The sequence below is a fragment of the Schistocerca gregaria genome, chromosome 7 (assembly GCF_023897955.1).
Source record: "Schistocerca gregaria isolate iqSchGreg1 chromosome 7, iqSchGreg1.2, whole genome shotgun sequence".
In the NCBI taxonomy this organism is placed as follows: domain Eukaryota; kingdom Metazoa; phylum Arthropoda; class Insecta; order Orthoptera; family Acrididae; genus Schistocerca; species Schistocerca gregaria.
In genome coordinates this window covers 346,712,255-346,731,529 of record NC_064926.1, presented here as the reverse complement: position 1 = coordinate 346,731,529, position 19,275 = coordinate 346,712,255, and the positions used below count along the sequence as shown (strand labels likewise).

Genomic DNA, 19,275 nt, shown 5'->3' with positions numbered 1-19,275 from the left:
TGAAGTATTTCTTGCGCTATCCACGGTTTCTTCACAGTTAGCATCTTTCTGCCGATGTTTTTCTTTTTAAACTTCTGAGACTGCTCTTTCTAGAGGTGCCCATTCCTCTTCAGATGTACTGTCTTCTGAGCTATTCCTTATTGCTGCGTCTATAACCTTAGATAACTTCAAGAGTACCTCGCCGTTCCTTGTTTCTTTGCATATTGATTTTTGCTGAATAATCTGTTAAACTTCAGCCTATTCTTCAGCACTACTACATTGTGGTCCGAGTCTATATCTGCTGCTGGGTAAGCCCTACAATCCATTATATGATTTCTTAATCTCTGTTTGACCATGATGCAATCCAACCGAAATCTTGTCGTATCTCCTGGCCTTTCCCAGGTATATCTGCTCCTCCTGTGATTCCTGAACAGCAGCCACTTCAGTTGCACATTGTTTTGTCAGTTGCCCATTGTTTCGACTGCATTTGGGCAATCTTCATCAGAATAAAATGTTACATAGAATACCCAAAAATATGATGACATGGACTAAAATAATATACACTTAATAGGATTACATCCATAAATTACGTACAAACAGAATTTACTTACATGTAATCACACAACGGTTTAAGAACTAAAACTTAGAAGTATAATACAACTGCCAATCAGATTAAATACTGCATGGAATATAATGACAACCGCAAGGTCGCTTAGGGCCAAGGGCGGCATAATACAGCCGCTACCGTCAGACTAAACGGCTAATACACCGAGGCAACCAGGAAGTGGACACGAAAACAGATCTGTTTCCATGTCCACCTCGTAGCTACCTCGGCGCGTGGACATCTGTTTCCATGTCCACCTCGTAGCTGCCTCGGCGCGTGGACATGGAAACAGATCTGTTTTCGTGTCCACTTCCTGGTTGCCTCGGTGTTTAGCCGTTTAGTCTGACGGTAGCGGCTGTATTATGCCGCCCTTGGTCCTAAGCGACCTTGCGGTTGTCATTATATTCCATGCAGTCAGTATTTAATCTGGTTGACAATTTTGTTATACTTCTACATTTTAGTTTTTATTCCTATGGCATTTCTGTTTGACGAGAGCACTTTTGCTCAGACGTTTTAAACCATGGTGTGATTACATAAGGGTCTTATTTCAATAGTGGTACAAGTCCATTTTTATTCATTCTGAGATGCAGAGTCGTAAAGTTAAATGAGCGCTGAAAAATCTGAAGTTGAAGTACCAGAAATACTCAAGTATATTTACTTGAATATTTCTGGTATCTCAACTGCAGATTTTTCAGCGCTCATTTAACTTTACGACTCTTCATCTCAGAATGGACAAAAATGGACTTGTACCACTATTGAAATAAGCTCTTCACATGTAAGTACATTCTGTCTGTACGTAATTTATGGATGTAATCCCATTAAGTGTATAGTATTTCAATCCATGTCATTATATTTTTAGGTATTCCATGTGACTTTTCATTCTGATGAAGATTGCCCTAGTGCACTCGAAACCATGGGCAACTGACAAAAAGTTTTTGCAACCGAAGTGGCTGTATATACGTTCTGTAATTAAATAGTGTACGGTTGCTGGATCACAGCCAATAAAATGTTGCCACTTCCAAAATTTTTGAACAGAGTATTCGCTATTACTAGCTGAAATGTATTACCGAACTCAATTAGTCTTTCTTATCTCTCGTCCCTAGTACCAAGCGCATATTCTCCCGTAACCTTCTCTTCTACTACTTCCCCTACAATCGCATTCCAGTCCTCCATGACTACTGATTTTCTTCTCCCTTTACGTACTGCATTATCCGTTCAACATCCTCTTGTGCTTTCTCTGTCTCTTGAGCTTGCGACGTCGACAAGTATACCTCAACTATCGTTGTCGGTGTTGGTTAGCCGTCAGTTCTGATGAGACCAACAATATCAGTGAAGTGTTCACAGTAACACACTCTCTGCCTTGCCTTCCTATTCATAACGAATCCTACCCCCTTTATGCCATTTGACCCCTACTATACCGAGCGAGGTGGCGCAGTGGTTAGCACGCTGGACTTTTTCCCGAGTTGGGATTTCCGTAATTTAACTAAGTCGCTTCAGGCAACTGCCGGAATCGTTCTTTTGAGAGGGCACGACCGACTTCCTTCCCCGTCCTTCCCTAACCCGATGGGACCAATGACCTCACTGTTTGCTCCTCTCCCTAATACATCTACCAAGATTAAGCCTTTTCATTTCCCTTTTCAGATCTTCTAGCTTCCCTAGCATGTTCAAACTTCTGACTTCCACGCCCCGACTAGTAGAACGTTATCCTTTCGTTGGTTATTCAGTCTCTGTATCATGGTCACCCCCACATTCCTTGGTAGTCCTCTCTCAGAGACCCGTGTGGGTGACTATTCCGGAATCTTTTGCCAATAGAGAGATCATTATGACACTTTTTCAGTTACAGGCCACACGTCCTGCGGATGCACATTGTGTGTCTTTAAGGCAGTGATCTCCATTGCTTTCTGCATCCTCAGGTCGTTGATTGTTGCTGATCCTTCAGCCTTTAGCGGCACTTTCCCACCCCAAGGACAAGAGAGTGCACTGAACCCTTGTCCGCTCCTCCACTCTCTTTGACGAGGCCATTGGCAGAATGAGGGTGACGTCTTATACAGGAGGAGTGCGGACCCAATGCTGATGATTATTGAAAATATAAGCGGATGTGGGACTCAAACCCGGAACCGAGGACGTTTCGATTATGAATCAAAGACGCTACTCGCAGATCACACTGAGATATCGTACTGAAATTGTCCAGAAGATTGACGCTTGGTGCAGGGATTTGATGTGAATACTCAAACAAATATAATATACTGCGCATAAATAGGCAGAAAGACTCATTACTGTATGAATACCTACACGATTACAGAACAATCACTGGAAGGAGTCACATCCATAAAAATCTAGAAGTATGTGTTTGGAACTATTTAAAGTGGAACGGCCGCATAAAAATAATCGCAGGTAACATAGATTCATTGGCAGATTTGTCAGGAAATGTAGTCCACTGGCAACGTAGGTAGCTTACAAAACCCTCGCTCGACCAACACTAGAATAGACTCGATAAAGGAAATTGAGAAGATCTAAAGAAGAGCAGCACATTTAGTTCTCGGTTCATTTAGTAAGTCTGAAAGCATCATGGAGATGTTCAGCCATGTTGAGTGGCAGACGCTGCGAGAGACACGTTTTGGACTGCTGAGTGATTTACTGTTAAAGTTCTGGGATTGTAAATTTCTACAAGAGTCAACCAAAAAACATATGCTGCCTCCTATGTATATCTTGCAAAACGACCACGAATGTAAAATTAGAGGGATTGGAAGTCACATGGAGATTTACTAGCATTCGTTTTTCCCACAAACTATTTGTGGCTGGAGCAGGAAAAGTGAGAAGTGACAGCAGTATACCAAGTAACCTGCACCAAATACTATAAAGTGGCTGCGGAATGTAGGTTTATATGTAGTTTAACTTGTATCATTCATAAACAGGACAGCACTTAGAGCTAACAGTTGTATCTAAGGTAATGTCTGGAAACGAAGCAGTCCTGGTAGAGAACCCCTAGGAAAAGTTCACGTTTCATTACTCCAGTCAAATGCTACCTCATTTTTAGTTATATTTTCTACTACCTAGGTAGGACTGATGAGTACCTTACTTAATTATGTACAAATTTATTTAGCCACGTACCACAATTTACGTAGTAGAGTGCCTTTTTTTGCGTGATAGATAATACGGTAATGGTCACAGTTTTTTAAATCAATACCTTCCACTATTTCAGGTAAGAAGGAGTATGTGATAAGCCAAAGACCAGTAACTAAACATGAATCACGATGTATGTGCTTACACGGACTGTTTAATTACGTGTGTGGAAGATGTAGATGTAAAACAAGTAAATGTTAATGTTGTATGACTAGGGCCTGCCGTCAGGTAGACTGTTCGCCTGGTGCAAGTCTTTCGATTTGACGCCACTTCGGCGACTTGCGCGTCGATGGGGATGAAATGATGATCATTAGGACAGCACAACACCCAGTCCCTGAGCGGAGAAAATCTCCGACCCAGCCGGGAATCAAACCTTTTCTTTTAAACGTTTATAAACTTTTAGTTCCAAAGTAACAATTTTCGTTTTACAGAAACAGTTTGAATTTTACTCGTTCCGATAAGACAATCAGTTCTATTCTTTTTTTCTGTTATTGTCCAGGTAATTATTTTCCTTTGATCTTCTATATTTTTCCAGTGTCTGTCAGACTGAGTTCGTTAGTAGTTTCTTACGCTTTTTATTATTTCAGTTTAGCATTTTCTGAGTCTTGGTACACTACATTTGTATATGTGGCCGAAGGAGTTTGGAAGAAAGCACTGATTGCAAGATCTAGTTAGTTACACAGAATAATTGAGAAGTAAAAGTTATTTTAAGGTCTTTTTACTTATTACTAGTTGGGCCTTAGGACTGACAATCTGTCTCGCTGACCACTCAGCTACCGGGGGCGGACAGATGTAAAATGAAGAAACAGGATCTTAAAAGTTTCCTATTTTATGATTTTTTACTAAGTTCTATAATCTCGTCGATAGTGTCCTGTCATTTTAAGTACCCATCATTCTGAATTCCAAAATTAAAATAGCTCTTACATAATTGCAGTTTCCTGTTTTCTTCCTGGGGAAAAGAAATGTGGATGCGGACGCTAGAGACGCCATATATGATGCTCTTGGAAATCTGGAGAGGTACCTGGAGCCAACTGGATGGGTAGCTGGAGACCACGCGACTGTGGCAGACATCTCCTGTGGGGTTACAGCAGGCACTCTGAAGGTAAGCTGCTCTCGAGGACGTCTCTTTACCATTATCCTCACACTGTCTTCTGCACAGAAGTGGAAATACGAGGTGGTATCTCAAAGTTCTCGAATATATTAATTAAAATCATTACGTCTTATTTATATCTTTCTCAGCGTCTTTCCGTTCAAGCACAGTTACCTTGGGAGAGGAATCACCGATCACAACGTTTCTGCTATTCTAGAAATACATCCAGGAAGTCTGTCTTTGATAGGGTGTTAAGCACCCTCTGCAGTTCACTTGAATTTCCTCCTCTGTATCAAATCATTGTCTCTTCAATTGAACTTTCATCTTGTGGAAGTAGAAAAAGTCATACGAAACTAAGTCTGGTGAGTAAGGCGGACAGGGAACAACTGACATCTTGATTTTATTGAAAAATTCCTAAATAATATAGAATGAATTCGGTCGTGCTTTGCCTTGGTGGCGAACCCGGTCCTTCGTACGCCACTTCTGTGGATGTTTTCTCCTTATATTCTCCTACAACCGCCTTACAACATCGCGGTGGAACACTTTACGGAAATCGCGTCGCAAAGGGACGAATTATTTATAAAGATGCTCATCAATATAACATATCATCAAGGCATTAGCGTTACTCTTCACTAGTCTAGCTTTTTTTTGTCGAGGTAACGTAGGAATCTCCCATAGCGAGAAATTGTTGCATTCTTGCGGGGTCACAGCCATAAATAAAACGTGCATCATCAGTGACAATGTTGGGAAGGAAGTACAGATAGTGTTGAAGAGACTGTTTAAGTCCCATGTGATGTTGCTGCTGATCATTATGCCGTCGTGGCACTAGCTTCGCAGTAATCCCTCTCATGTTCATTTCTTCAAACAGAATACGTTCTATTGGTCGTAAATGTGATGCAATTACAATATGTACAGGGTGTTTAAAAAATGACTGGTATATTTGAAACGGCAATACAAACTAAACGAGCAGCGATAGAAATACACCGTTGTTGCAATATGCTTGGGTCAACAGTACATTTTCAGGCAGACAACCTTTCGAAATTACAGTAGTTACAATTGTCAACAACAGATGGCGCTGCGGTCTGGGAAACTCTCTAGTACGATATTTTCCACATATCCACCATGCGTAGCAATAATATGGCGTAGTCTCTGAATGAAATTACCCGAAACCTTTGACAACGTGTCTTGCGGAATGGCTTCACATGCAGGTGAGATGTACTGCTTCAGCTGTTCAATTGTTTCTGGATTCTGGCGGTACACCTGGTCTTTCAAGTGTCCCCACAGAAAGAAGTCACAGGGGTTCATGTCTGGCGAATAGGGAGGCCAATCCACGCCGCCTCCTGTATGTTTCGGATAGCCCAAAGCAATCACACGATCATCGAAATATTCATTCAGGAAATTAAAGACGTCGGCCGTGTGATGTGGCCGGGCACCATCTTGCATAAACCACGAGGTGTTCGCAGTGTCGTCTAAGGCAGTTTGTACCGCCACAAATTCACGAAGAATGTCCAGATAGCGTGATGCAGTAATCGTTTCGGATCTGAAAAATTGGCCAATGATTCCTTTGGAAGAAATGGCGGCCCAGACCAGTACTTTTTGAGGATGCAGGGACGATGGGACTGCAACATGGGGCTTTTCGGTTCCCCATATGCGCCAGTTCTGTTTATTGACGAAGCCGTCCAGGTAAAAATAAGCTTCGTCAGTAAACCAAATGCTGCCCACATGCATATCGCCGTCATCAATCCTGTGCACTATATCGTTAGCGAATGTCTCTCGTGCAGCAATGGTAGCGGCGCTGAGGGGTTGCCGCGTTTGAATTTTGTATGGATAGAGATGTAAACTCTGGCGCATGAGACGATACGTGGACGTTGGCGTCATTTGGACCGCAGCTGCAACACGGCGAACGGAAACCCGAGGCCGCTGTTGGATCACCTGCTGCACTAGCTGCGCATTGCCCTCTGTGGTTGCCGTATGCGGTCGCCCTACCTTTCCAGCACGTTCATCTGTCACATTCCCAGTCCGTTGAAATTTTTCAAACAGATCCTTTATTGTATCGCTTTTCGGTCCTTTGGTTACATTAAACCTCCGTTGAAAACTTCGTGTTGTTGCAGCAACACTGTGTTCTAGGCGGTGGAATTCCAACACCAGAAAAATCCTCTGTTCTAAGGAATAAACCATGTTGTCCACAGCACACTTGCACGTTGTGAACAGCACACGCTTACAGCAGAAAGACGACGTACAGAATGGCGCACCTACAGACTGCGTTGTCTTCTATATCTTTCACATCACTTGCAGCGCCATCTGTTGTTGAAAATTGTAACTACTGTAATTTCGAAAGTTTGTCCGCCTGAAAATGTACTGTTGTCCCAAGCATATTTGCAACAAACGGTGTATTTCTATCGCTGCTCGTTTAGTTTTTTTGCCGTTTCAGATATACCGCACTTGTGTGCGGTATTTGTGTATTAAATAAAAGGAGTTATATTATGATAAACTGCACTTGATTGTGGCATTTGCAGATTAAATAGGGCAAAAAAAACCGGCAGGAACCCTATTTGGAAACGACCGGATTGGGCGCTGGAAAGCGTTGGAATCTGAGAACGAAAGATTGTGACGGTCTGTTCCGATTCGTTTTGGTGTCAGAACAGTGAAGGTATGCAACCATTCAGCCATCTGTGTACTGTGCATGGACGTTCTGAGCCTAATAACATTTCTGCGAGTGCGCTACATTGCTCTGCACAGCCCTTGCGCGCATCCTATTGCAGACCTTGTCTGTTCTAGTAGTAGTAGTAGTAGTAGTAGTAGTAGCTGTATTCATCCCTAGATCTCTTTTTAAAAGGATATAGGACATGTCAAAGTATTTACAAGTTTAGACCAATTTAAAATAAGCTAATTCGACTACACATACATTTACAGACTTCTAGTTAGAGACAATCATTAGATTTACCCCTGGTGAACAATACTTTTTCACAAATAACTTATTAAATAATGTAATGCCACATTGTTCACTCGTATCTCGCTATCAGTCACTGCACGCACTATACACACATTGTTTCGTAACACTTCACTCACTACAAACACACACACACGCACACACACACACACACGCACACACACACACACACACACACACACACACACACACACTGGTGTTCTCTGGGTCATTTTCTGTCCCGCAATTTCCCATTTGCTATTCTGAAAAACCGAGTCAGCATCTCTCTATAATAAATGAGATGATGAGCTAAGAGCGGGGAAGAGGTGTTAGTATTGTGCTATGCATAGCTTGGGGGTAAATTTTTCTAGAAAAGGAAAAAAGAAGGAAAAAAACATAGAATGGAGGTGTTATGTGGAATGATGGATGTTTTATAATCATTATCATTATTTATTTGTACAACATTTATTTTAGCACACCCCTACTTTGTTTTATCTAAGTAGTCCTTCAATGTATAAAATGTATTGCGTAACAGGCACTTTTTAGCTCTCTTTTTATGTAAGTGTATTTTTTGCAATTTCTTTAATATCGTTTGGTACATTAATTGTACAGTTTTATTCCTTGGTAGAAAACGCTGTTTTGAGTTTTATGTTTGTTTTTTCTTGGAAAACGTAAGTTGAGTCTAGCTCTCGTTCCATGGTCATGGACAGACTTGTTTGTACTGTAATTATCAATGTTATTTTTGACGTGTATAAAAGACTTGTAAATGTATTCACACAGTGCAGCTAAAATCCCCAGTGTTTTATCAGACCTTTACAATTAGCTCGACTACTGTTTTTGGTTATGGCTCTTTTCCGGTGTTTGAAAATTATGTTCGTATTTTGTGCTTTTGTTCCCCAAAAAAAGAATGCCATAGCTAAGAAGTGAGTGTACATATGAGTAGTATGTAACTAAAAGACACTGCATGTTACACACTGATGACAGGATTCTAAGGGCATTACATGCTGATGACATTCTGCTTGCAAGTACCTTTGTGTGTTCACACCATTCAACTGAGAATCAATATTGATTCCTAGAAATTTTGCATTTGCTACAGATTCTGTAGAGGTGCCATCTACATTTAATTTAACATTGTCATTTTCCTTCTTCAAACTGAAATTCATGGCATTAGTTTTCTTTATGTTCAATGCCACTTTATTGCTTATTGATCAGTCGTAAACTTCCTTATTGACAGCAGTGCGACATGTACCAATACACAGCTGAGGAACTGTTTACCGTGGTGCTTGGATACGGCAAAGTGGGTTGCAATGGAAGAGTTGCTGCAAGATTGTATGTGGAACATTTTCGAAATGGACGTATCCCACCTCATTCTACATTCGCAGCTATCGAGAGACTCCTCAGAGAACCGGGAAAGATGCACATAGGTGTGTCCATTGTACAGTAAAATATTAGCACTTTGTGCTTAGCACTTGCGCATACTGTAGTCTGCTGTGGGCGCTCTGGTAGGTCCCGAAATATGATGTGGCTCGAACACTGCAGTTGGAGGAGGACGTCCTGACAATATTCGAAGACCCAGCCACCAGCTCTTGGCAGGTGGCACAGGCGGTGCATAACGGTGGCGTGTGGCATGTCGTCCATGAACACTGGCTCCATCCATACCATATGCAGAAAGTCTAGGCATTGCAGGAGAGGGACTGCTCACGACAGTGCAATCTGCACAATAGTATTTATAGCAATGCGTACTCCAGCCGCAATTCCGAGCTTGATGTTTTTCACAGATGAATGCACGTTAACTAGATATGGCATACTAAACCTACAAAACATGTATGTTTGGGCAAACGAAAATCAGAGTGTACAGGTGATTCGCTGGGATAACTGGTGACCATATCATTGGGCTGTATTTACTGCCAAATTTTCCCTTACCATTTTTGCTCGTCCTGTCGCCTCTCCCCCACCCTCACCTACCTTGGCCTCATCATTGACTGACACCTCACCTATACCCCTCATCTCTGCTCTATCCAGTCCAAAGCCCACAACTGCCTCCATCTCCTTAAACTCCTCTCTCGTTGGACATGTGAGTTGAACCCCTCTATCATCATCCACACCTACAAATCGTTAATCTGTCCCATCCTCTGTTATACCAGTCCAACCTGGACGACCAACCCCCCCTCCACATTCTATAAGTCCCTCCGAGTCCTCGAGTGCCATGCACTCTGCCTTGCCTTCTGTATATGCCTCCCATCCCCCAAGCGGATCCTCTGTGACCTGATTCCTTTCCCTCATCTGCTCCTATTCCTCGAACATGTCCACGTCCTCTACTCCTCCCACTGCCTTGATTCCCCTCTTCACCTGGTTGCTCCTCTCCTCTCCAGCCCCTGCCCACTGGCACCTTCACCTTTGTGTCCCCCCTAACCTCCGCCTCTACACCCTTCATCTCCTTTCCTGAGGTGGCTCCCATCAACTCCTCTTCCTGGATGATGGCAAGGAAAGCGTTTCTGAAGAAGAGAAATTTGTTAACATCGAATATAGATTTATGTATCAGGAAGTCGTTTCTGAAAGTATTTGTTTGGAGTGTAGCCATGTATGGAAGTGAAACATGGACGATAACTAGTTTGGACAAGAAGAGAATAGAAGCTTTCGAAATGTGGTGCTACAGAAGAATACTGAAGATAAGGTGGATAGATCACGTAACTAATGAGGAGGTATTGAATAGGATTGGGGAGAAGAGAAGTTTGTGGCACAACTTGACTAGAAGAAGGGATCGGTTGGTAGGACATGTTTTGAGGCATCAAGGGATCACAAATTTAGCATTGGAGGGCAGCGTGGAGGGTAAAAATCGTAGAGGGAGACCGAGAGATGAGTACACTAAGCAGATTCAGAAGGATGTAGGTTGCAGTAGTTACTGGGAGATGAAGCAGCTTGCACAGGATAGAGTAGCATGGAGAGCTGCATCAAACCAGTCTCAGGACTGAAGACAACAACAACAACAACAATCAACTATGATCCTCATCTCCCCCTCGCTCCCCCTCCTGGGCTCTCTCTCCCCCCTTCCATCCTGTTTCTTCTCCATATACCCACTCCCTGACTCCATTCTCTCCCCTGGGTCCTTATTATTTCTCCTCCATTGTCTTCCCCACTCCTTTCTCGAGTCTGCCCCACACCCCCTTCTTTCTGTGCCCTCTCTCTCCATCGGCTTCCCCCCTTTTCTTTGCTTTTCCTCTTCTCTCCACCTTCTCCCCCCCCCCCTCCCCTCATCTGTCCAGGTCCTCCTCCCCCCCTCATACCCATATGCCTTCATACTCTATAGTACAGTGTTTTTCGGTGAATGTTCAGTGTTGTGGGTCCCGTTTTTAAAGTGTTGCGAACAGAAACCAGACTGTCGTCGTGTTTTTTTAATTGTGCCTGCCTATTTCGTACATGTTTTTAATCAGCGTCACTGACCCCTTTGTTTTCTATGTTTTCTTCACAACGTTTTCACCATGTACCTGTTTAAAACAGCCACCATTTTATCACTTCTTTTATTGTTATATCTCCTCATTAGGTTTTTAACTTTATCTGTAGGCTGCAGAGCGGCATATTACGCTGCTGCCAGCCCCCAATAAAGAACAAAAAAAAAAAAAAAAAAAAAAAAAAAAAAAAAAAAAAAAAAAAACTTTCAAACGCTCTAACAGGACCGATCTATTTCATATTTATTAGAGATGTTTTGCCTACCCTATTGGATTTAGTGCCAGTATATGTTCTATTGGACATATGGCTGCAACGTAACGAAGCTCCAGCGCACTTTGATATCAATCACCTGAGCGTCCAATATCCCAATCGGATTGGTAGGTGTGGACCAGTTCCATGGCAAGCACGGCCGCCAAAAGTTACACCTCTCGATTATTTTCTAAGGGATAATATGAAGAGTATGGTGTATTCCGCACCTGTAACGTCAGCGAAGGACCTTATTGGTCGAATCCACAGACAGCCATAGGTGTTGAATCATGCGCATGAGGCTCAGCAACGCCAATGTAGGCTCTGCATTGACGTAAGAGGTACGCAGTTCGAAGTCCGTTTGTAATGCAGACAGCGCGACGTGCTACTCACTTTCAGTTCATTGATGTAATATCGAACGCACACTCATCTCAGACTTCGACACTCTTCAGCGCCCAAGCTGTGCGTTTCGAGACGTGGATTCCTTCATGAAAACCGATCACTGTGCCTTCGTGCACAACATAAAAAGCTCTGACCATTTTCTGGGACATTCTATATAAAACGATTAGGAGCGTCACGCACAAGGGCATAAGAGAGTTAGTCACAAATATTAATATATTTACTTTCAGAGACATCAGTGCCTTTGAACCATAGTTATGTAAGTATAATTTACAAATTACAGGAAATGATAATTTGTACATTATAAATTAGAAGATTCTCAGCGTCGCTACCAGTGTGCTCAAAACGTGATTGCTCTGAGGCATATGGAATTCGCAGGAAGACTTAGGTGAGAGCTACAGTGCATTTTACCGAGTTGTGATCAGGCTGCCATCAGCGCAACAGAAGAAGCGCTGCAGACTTCTGGCAGCGTCTCGTTGGTAGCATTGAGTCGTGGGACAATGTTTATTGTCGGTGGCCGGAGCTGGATGTCAAGCACTGCTGTCACTCAGGTCCCCCTTTTCCGTCGGAACAACCAGTGCCTCCTTTCCCGGCTCACCCACAAGTCTCCAACGAAGGCGCTCTCTATGTATTTTCCAAAGATATGCCTTAGGATGCGGCCACACGCTCGACTAGGTACTGTTCCTCTTCTGGCCAACCAAATTATTGTTCACCATCATTTTTAAACGTCTTGTACCACGATTCCCCTTCTGGACGACCACACACAGACTTTATTAATGGTGGAATTTGTTTACTGCGCAAATTTTATGTTGCCAGTTAAGGACATGCTGATGGACACTGCCCCTTGCACATGTGATAGACTACGGCGTACAAAATGCTGTGTAATATCCTGTTCCTTGTTTTCCGTCAAGAGTTCACCTACATACAAAATATTAAGTGAAATCTGCTCCTACGTCTACCCAGACTAACTAATCTGTACCTTTCGGTATTTTGTCTAATGAATTGATTCTAAGGGATCGTGGACGCTGTTTAAGTGGCTTCCCTGATGTCTGCGACGTGTCTTAAAGTATTTCGGTTTTTCTGGAGTAAAACCCAAACTGAACAGCGACCCATCCGTCTCGACTACGTGTTGTTCCAGATCGATTTTCACCTGACGTTTAAACAGAAAATCCGGTCCAAATACGATACCGTAACTGTTGCTACGTCGAGGAAGTACTTCCAAGCAAAGCCAGAACTTTTCGTGTCTAACGCAGGAGTTCATAAATGTCGAACCAAGCGAATGAGTACTATCCCACCTACATCACTTAGTCTGCAACACGATAATGTGTGTTCAAATTCCTTACAATACGTACTCCATAACTTGCTATGGATACTTGCATACCTGTATCTAGTAGAAATTTACCTTTCTCATACAGAGCTCATTAAACATTAATCTGCCACTGATTATGTACACATGTCTCCAGTGCTCTCATATACTGAGGAATCTGCCCATTGGCCAAACTGGTCTTCTTCTCGTTTACCGCCAGGGAGCAACCTCTAATTCCAGACTCACTTCCCCGTGCCTGTGAAAACCTGCGCTGACCTTCCCGAGTGTCCAATTCTTTTATATCTCCCACACTAAGATTTCCAATAATTTCGGAGAATGTGACTAGCTGACCACTTTCCTAGTGCTGGTAAATGAATCAGTTTGTGATAAAGCCATTGCAGTCACCGCAGTTCCGTTTAAAGCCTTTGGAGATTCTACCTACACTTTACAAGAAACTTCTGCCGGCAAACCCGTAAGAATGTGTAAACTGCCCACTGGTCTGCGTCTTGAAGCATGGCCTTATTGGCGTTGTCATTATCCATCAACTCATAAGTGTTAATATTCAGCACCCTGGTTTGGTCAACAAAACTTCCACGAGCTCTCGTTCCCTTAATTATACATGGCCCAGTCCCTTTAATGCGATCACCACATATGTTCGACGTCAACGCTCAATAATCACTCACCGAGCGAGGTGGCGCAGTGGTCATCATACTGGACGCGGGAGGACGACGGTTCAGTCCCGCGTCCGGCAATCCTGATTTAGTTTTTACGTGATTTCCCTAAATCGCTTCAGGCAAATGCCGGGATGGTTCCTTTGAAAGGGCACGGCCGACTTCCTTCTCCATCCTTCCCTAATCCGATGTGACCGATGACCTCGCAGTTTGGTCTCCTCCCCCCCAAATCAACCAACCAATAACCACTCACAGACGACAGGTGATAACACTAGCAGTGGAGGTTATATGAAGCATGTCGGAGGGACCTGGAAAACAGTGCAGTCGTTGCGGGAACGGAGCGATGTATCTGACATCCAAAAAGGGCAAAACATTAGCTTTCGGGCCAAAGGTGAAGGCATTTCTGAAACGGTTGAATTTGTGAACTGTTCGCCGACCGCCGTGGTTAAGTTGTAAGGTGCCAGGACATGGGCACTTACACGTTAGCTTACCATCATTAGTATTAATAATAAAGAGACTGGCAAGGGCATCAGATCATTGCTCTATTGAATTATGAGAAATATGAGGCACTCTCGAGCAGTATTCTGTGAATGTCAGCATGATTGAGCCACTAAGTTAGAGCGTTGGTGAAAAGTCTCGGGAGTTGAGAAATGTGGAATATAAAGACTGCAGCTGGCCGTAGCTCACCGGGCCGCCGTGGGCGGCAGGTAGCGGTCACCGGAAGCGCGGGACAATACGGAGCTTTTGGGAGTAGCCCGACATCCGGAGCCACCTCTGCTGGGCAACACGTGGCGAAGACGGGAATTACGTTTGCTAGGGGCGTTATGACCTACTCGGTCATTGGGTAGATCTCAGAAGTGCCATTGGAGGGACTTCGGCGATGATAGAGCGTTCGACATTGGCCGAAACTGATTATTCTTCCGCCGCGTTTTCGTACGCGTGGGAGACGAGAGAATTGTAGAGAGAGAGGACTTCGCCCTCAACCATCGAGCAGTACGGACTTTGAGACGACGTCTTGGCCATCGTCTTGTACAGTCTGTATCGCAGCACTGCACCAACGCGTGTTCCGTGCAGAGTTCTGCGCTTAGAGCTCTTTGTGTGCTCAGAAGCGAGATTTTCGCCAACGGTGAACCACTTGCATCAACTTACCTAATATTCCTGATCTGGGAGTTATCCTTGCGAGGTGCCGAATATTTATCAACGCAGCTGCCAGTAAAATTGGTGCGTAATTGCAAATTGTTAATGTGCCATTCTCAGGAGTGTGTGGGTGGACAAAGAAATTAACTTTCTTTTTGTAAATTTTGTCAGTCGTGGGGGATATCAAATTAAAATGCCAATATTACAGTCGAATTATCGACTTCATTGTAGCTAGCATTTACGCTGTCTGCAAAGATGTATACGAGCGACGAGACGTGCAACTGTTGAGCAACTGGGCTCCAGATAAACTAAGGGGCTACCAACAATGTCTGCTCAGTGACAGCGAACGTTGCTGCGTGAGGGCCTCCTCAGTAGACGCCTGTTTCACGCACCCATGCTGACTACTGTTCATCGGCGACGAAGGCTGGAGTTCTCTGGCCGATACCACAACTGAGTGGCGACAGCCAGGTTTTTCAGATGAATTACGTGTTATGCTCCGTTAGGCAGATGGTCACTGGCATGTACGGCATGAAAGTGAATACCCTCCAACAACAGTCGGAAGGGCCCACGACAGAGGGAATTCCTTGGATCATCTCGTCAGTCTTAGATCAACACAAGTATGTAACTACCCTTGGAAACCATGTCTATCCCTGCAAGCAGGTTATTCTTCCTCGGTGCGATGGCATTTACCAGCAGAACAACGCAACATGCCACATAGATAGTAAAGTATGTGTGTGATTGGAAGAGCACCAGGATGAGTTTACTGGGCTCCTCTGACCACCAAACTCCCCGTATTTAAAACCAATCGCGAATCTAATGGAATCAGTTCGATCGGGCTGTTAGCGCCCTGGAATCTCAACCGAGAAACCTAGCTCAGCTGACCACGGCATTGGAGTCTGCATGGCTCCACACGGTCGGTATTTTCCAGAACTCCACTGACTCTCTTCCTGCACATCTCGCAGTGGTTTGCACTGTAAAAGGTGGTTATTCAGGCTTTGGGACAAGTGGTCACATTAATGTGACTGGACAGCACTCAATTGAGCTACTAACGAAATTACTTACTCGTGGTTTTCCTCCTTCATGAACAAGACCATGGAAGAAGCCCAGAGTGAACTTTTTTATATTTAAATAATACCCATTAGACTCAAAACACCATTTTCTACCAAGAAAAAATAACTCTACAACAAATTACCGAAGGAGCTTAAAGAAATTACTGAAACAAATTTCTTTAAAAACGCAGTTAAATAGTATTTATCAATGCAAATATTCTGTACACTCAAATATTATTTACATAACACAGAATAGAGGGTTTGTAAAAAATGCAATATAAATAATAATAACGGTAATAAAGCATCCAACATTCCACACTTCATTTTCACATTACGTTTTTTCCTTCATTTTTTCGTTTTCTGGGAAAAATTATTCGCAAAGCTACGCAATAAAATACTAACACTTATACTCTTTCTGAGTTCAACATGTCACTCGTTATAGAGGGAAGCTGACTCGGTTTTACAGACTGGCAGGTGGGAAACTGTGATGGGCAGAGTGGTCCAGACATCAGCTGATAGTGTGTGCAGTGTTATGAAACAAGCTGTGTATAGTGTGTGCAGTGACTGGGAGTGAGAAATGAGCGAACAGTGCAGCATTAGTCTTTTCACTACTAAACAACTTATTTGTAAAATAGTGTTGTTCACGTGGAGTGAATCGAATGAGGTAGCGCTGTTTGAAACGGAGTGGGCCAGTATTCAGGAAGGTGGAGGCTCCAGTCTTCATCCGGCCATTCTTGTTTGGGTTTTCCGTTACTTCCTTAAATTATTTAAGATAAATGACGCAATGGTTTCTACTATAAGGCCACTGTCGACTATTTATTCCATCCTTGTCGTACAAGACCTGTAATCTGTATGTGTGTGTGTGTGTATATGTATTACTTTACTTTTGTTGTTCTTAAACTGGAATACGAGGCTATATTCAGCATCCTGTAGATCTACCGTACTACTACTACTACTACTACTACTCTCACACCATTCCAACTCTCCTTTCTCCAGGTCCTCGAAAGATCGTGCATTTGTAAATTCTCGTAAGTCATCACTTATGTCCTGGCATCCCTTGTCAATTTTAACCGTGTCATACTGCTCGTCACTCTATCCCCTCAAATTTGCAGCTGTAAATAAATTATCTACAAGCGTAGAAATATCACAGGCAGTTCACCCATTAGTACAGCCTTTTAGTTCCAGCCAGTTCCAATTCATATAGTATAATTAAGGATTTTTATATTTCCTCTAAATCGATCCACTGCTTCCCCGCTGATTTCTTCAGTATTAGATGCCACATTGTCATGGTAGTTTTGCCTCAACGACATATCTCTCGAGATTAAATTGGAGAATTCACCGTGTAGATGCATCACATATTTCCTTTTTTAACATGACATGCTGCCTCTTCTCTAATTGTTCTTGGCATCATAATGTTATCACAAAACATTTCTGTAGTTGGTATAGCTACATTTAAATTTTTATTGCTACGGAGAGTGTGATTTTCAGTGCAATTTATATTACTTATGTTAATAACAAATTTTCCATGTTCTATAATAATAATCACAAACCAAAGCCCGGAATGAAATATTCACTCTGCAGTGAAGTGAGCGCTGATACGAAACGAGTCTCGGTTCGGCACGTAGTTTTAATCTGCGAGAAAGTTTCACAAATCACAGCGTTCGTCAGTTTGTCTTATCTTTGTCTTCCTTAAATCCAAGAGATGTTAAGCACTCTACAGGAACCATTGTTGATATCTCGAAGTACAGAACAAATATAGCTACCAAAATTCCTTATATCATCTAAAGATAAAAAAGTTACGATTTTTTCGGTCACATTATCATGACGTCACTTCCTGTTAAGCCTCTTAAATTTGGAAGGCTGCCGGTTGCTGCCCGTCAAGTGTCACTCCGAATTCTGCGTTGCATAATCCGGAAATTCATATATGGGTCAATAAACAGAACACTTAGATACAAAGCACAAAAAAAATATAAAAACTAATTTCATAAAACTATGGCGATTCAATGACCGTTTTATTGAAGCGACAGTCTCCTAAATAAAAATAAAGATGGCAACAAAATACAAGAAGCACAGATTAGAATCATGAGGGGGAGAGGGGTTGCACAAGAAAAAAATTAATGAAAAGTGAAAACATTCGAAATGAACTGAATGTACATGCTATTAATGGCGAAATAACTGAACACATTGATAATAGGAAACATCAAATGGAATGAGAGATGAAACTCGTACCAGGAAAATTCTGAACTACAAACCGAAAGAAAGGACGGACTCAGGTCCACCAAGCAAACGATGGACACAAATGTTGTGAAGACCGATAGGCATATACCTAATTCCGAAGACGAAATTGCAGAAAATCTTCCCCAGAGATTGCACACTGCAGAAACAGCAAATGGAAGCCAAGTGTGGTGATAATTACATAGCTGGGGTGTCCGGAACTAAAAGCAATGAGTGACTGTCGATATTCAGTCACGTGGTGAATGTCTATCACTATTCGTAATACAACACCCATAGACCTATACAGGCTTCCTGATTCTGTCATCGGATGTGGTGTATTTTGTGTCGTTTGTTCCTAAGTGAATGGATGGACATCTTAATATTTTTTATTAAGTGTAACTATTTATAAAGAACTAATTAACTGTAGAATGAATACTCTGATCAACGAACTTTCAATTCAGTGGTGTGTAGTACTTCCAGGCACAAAGCCTAATATACTACAATTCTGTCTCAAGTAACCCTTATGTGTAGAAACCCATTACAAAAATTAAAAGTTCTGTTAGTATATTCGTGATTACTTCACACTAGAAGTATAATAGCAAGTTAAATGTTCAGCATTTAATCACCAGAGTACTTAAAAATATTTTTCTTTTTAACAGGCCATGGGAGTGGACTTTAGTGCTTATCCGAAGATTCGGGACTGGTTGAAAAACTGTAGAAGCACTTTTAGCGGCTACGAGGAAGCGAATCAAGAGGGCGAGAAAATTTTTGGAGATGGCATCAAAAACCTTGTGGGGCCCAAGGCGTACTTAAGATAGGTGTGAAAGATTGTAACACATCTGAATTGTAATAAAAGAACGGGATAAATTGCTGCGTGATATACTTTAATCTGGGATAACAACAAAATTTAAGAAAACTTTACACTGCGCCGATTACGATGCTGTCCGTGGATCATACAAATGAAAACATATCCACAGCGACTCAGAGGCATAGGTAAACATCAACTGTGACTTGAAGTCATACCAGATGGGTCCCCACACCATGATGTCAAGAGTAAGACCACTGTGCTTCTACAAAACAT

At 42.6% G+C, this 19,275-nt stretch overlaps 1 protein-coding gene across 1 annotated transcript in view; it reads left to right on the top strand.

Moving 5' to 3' along the window:
• Positions 1 to 19,065, top strand: part of LOC126281406 (glutathione S-transferase 1-like) — an 83,559-nt gene extending 64,494 nt beyond the window's left edge. The window contains exons 5-6 of the mRNA XM_049980344.1: positions 4,641 to 4,808; positions 18,854 to 19,065. Of these exons, the coding sequence (XP_049836301.1) occupies positions 4,641 to 4,808; positions 18,854 to 19,012 (327 nt within the window). The 3' untranslated portion in view covers positions 19,013 to 19,065. The remainder of the gene's footprint in view (positions 1 to 4,640; positions 4,809 to 18,853) is intronic.
• The last annotated feature ends 210 nt before the right edge of the window (positions 19,066 to 19,275 follow it).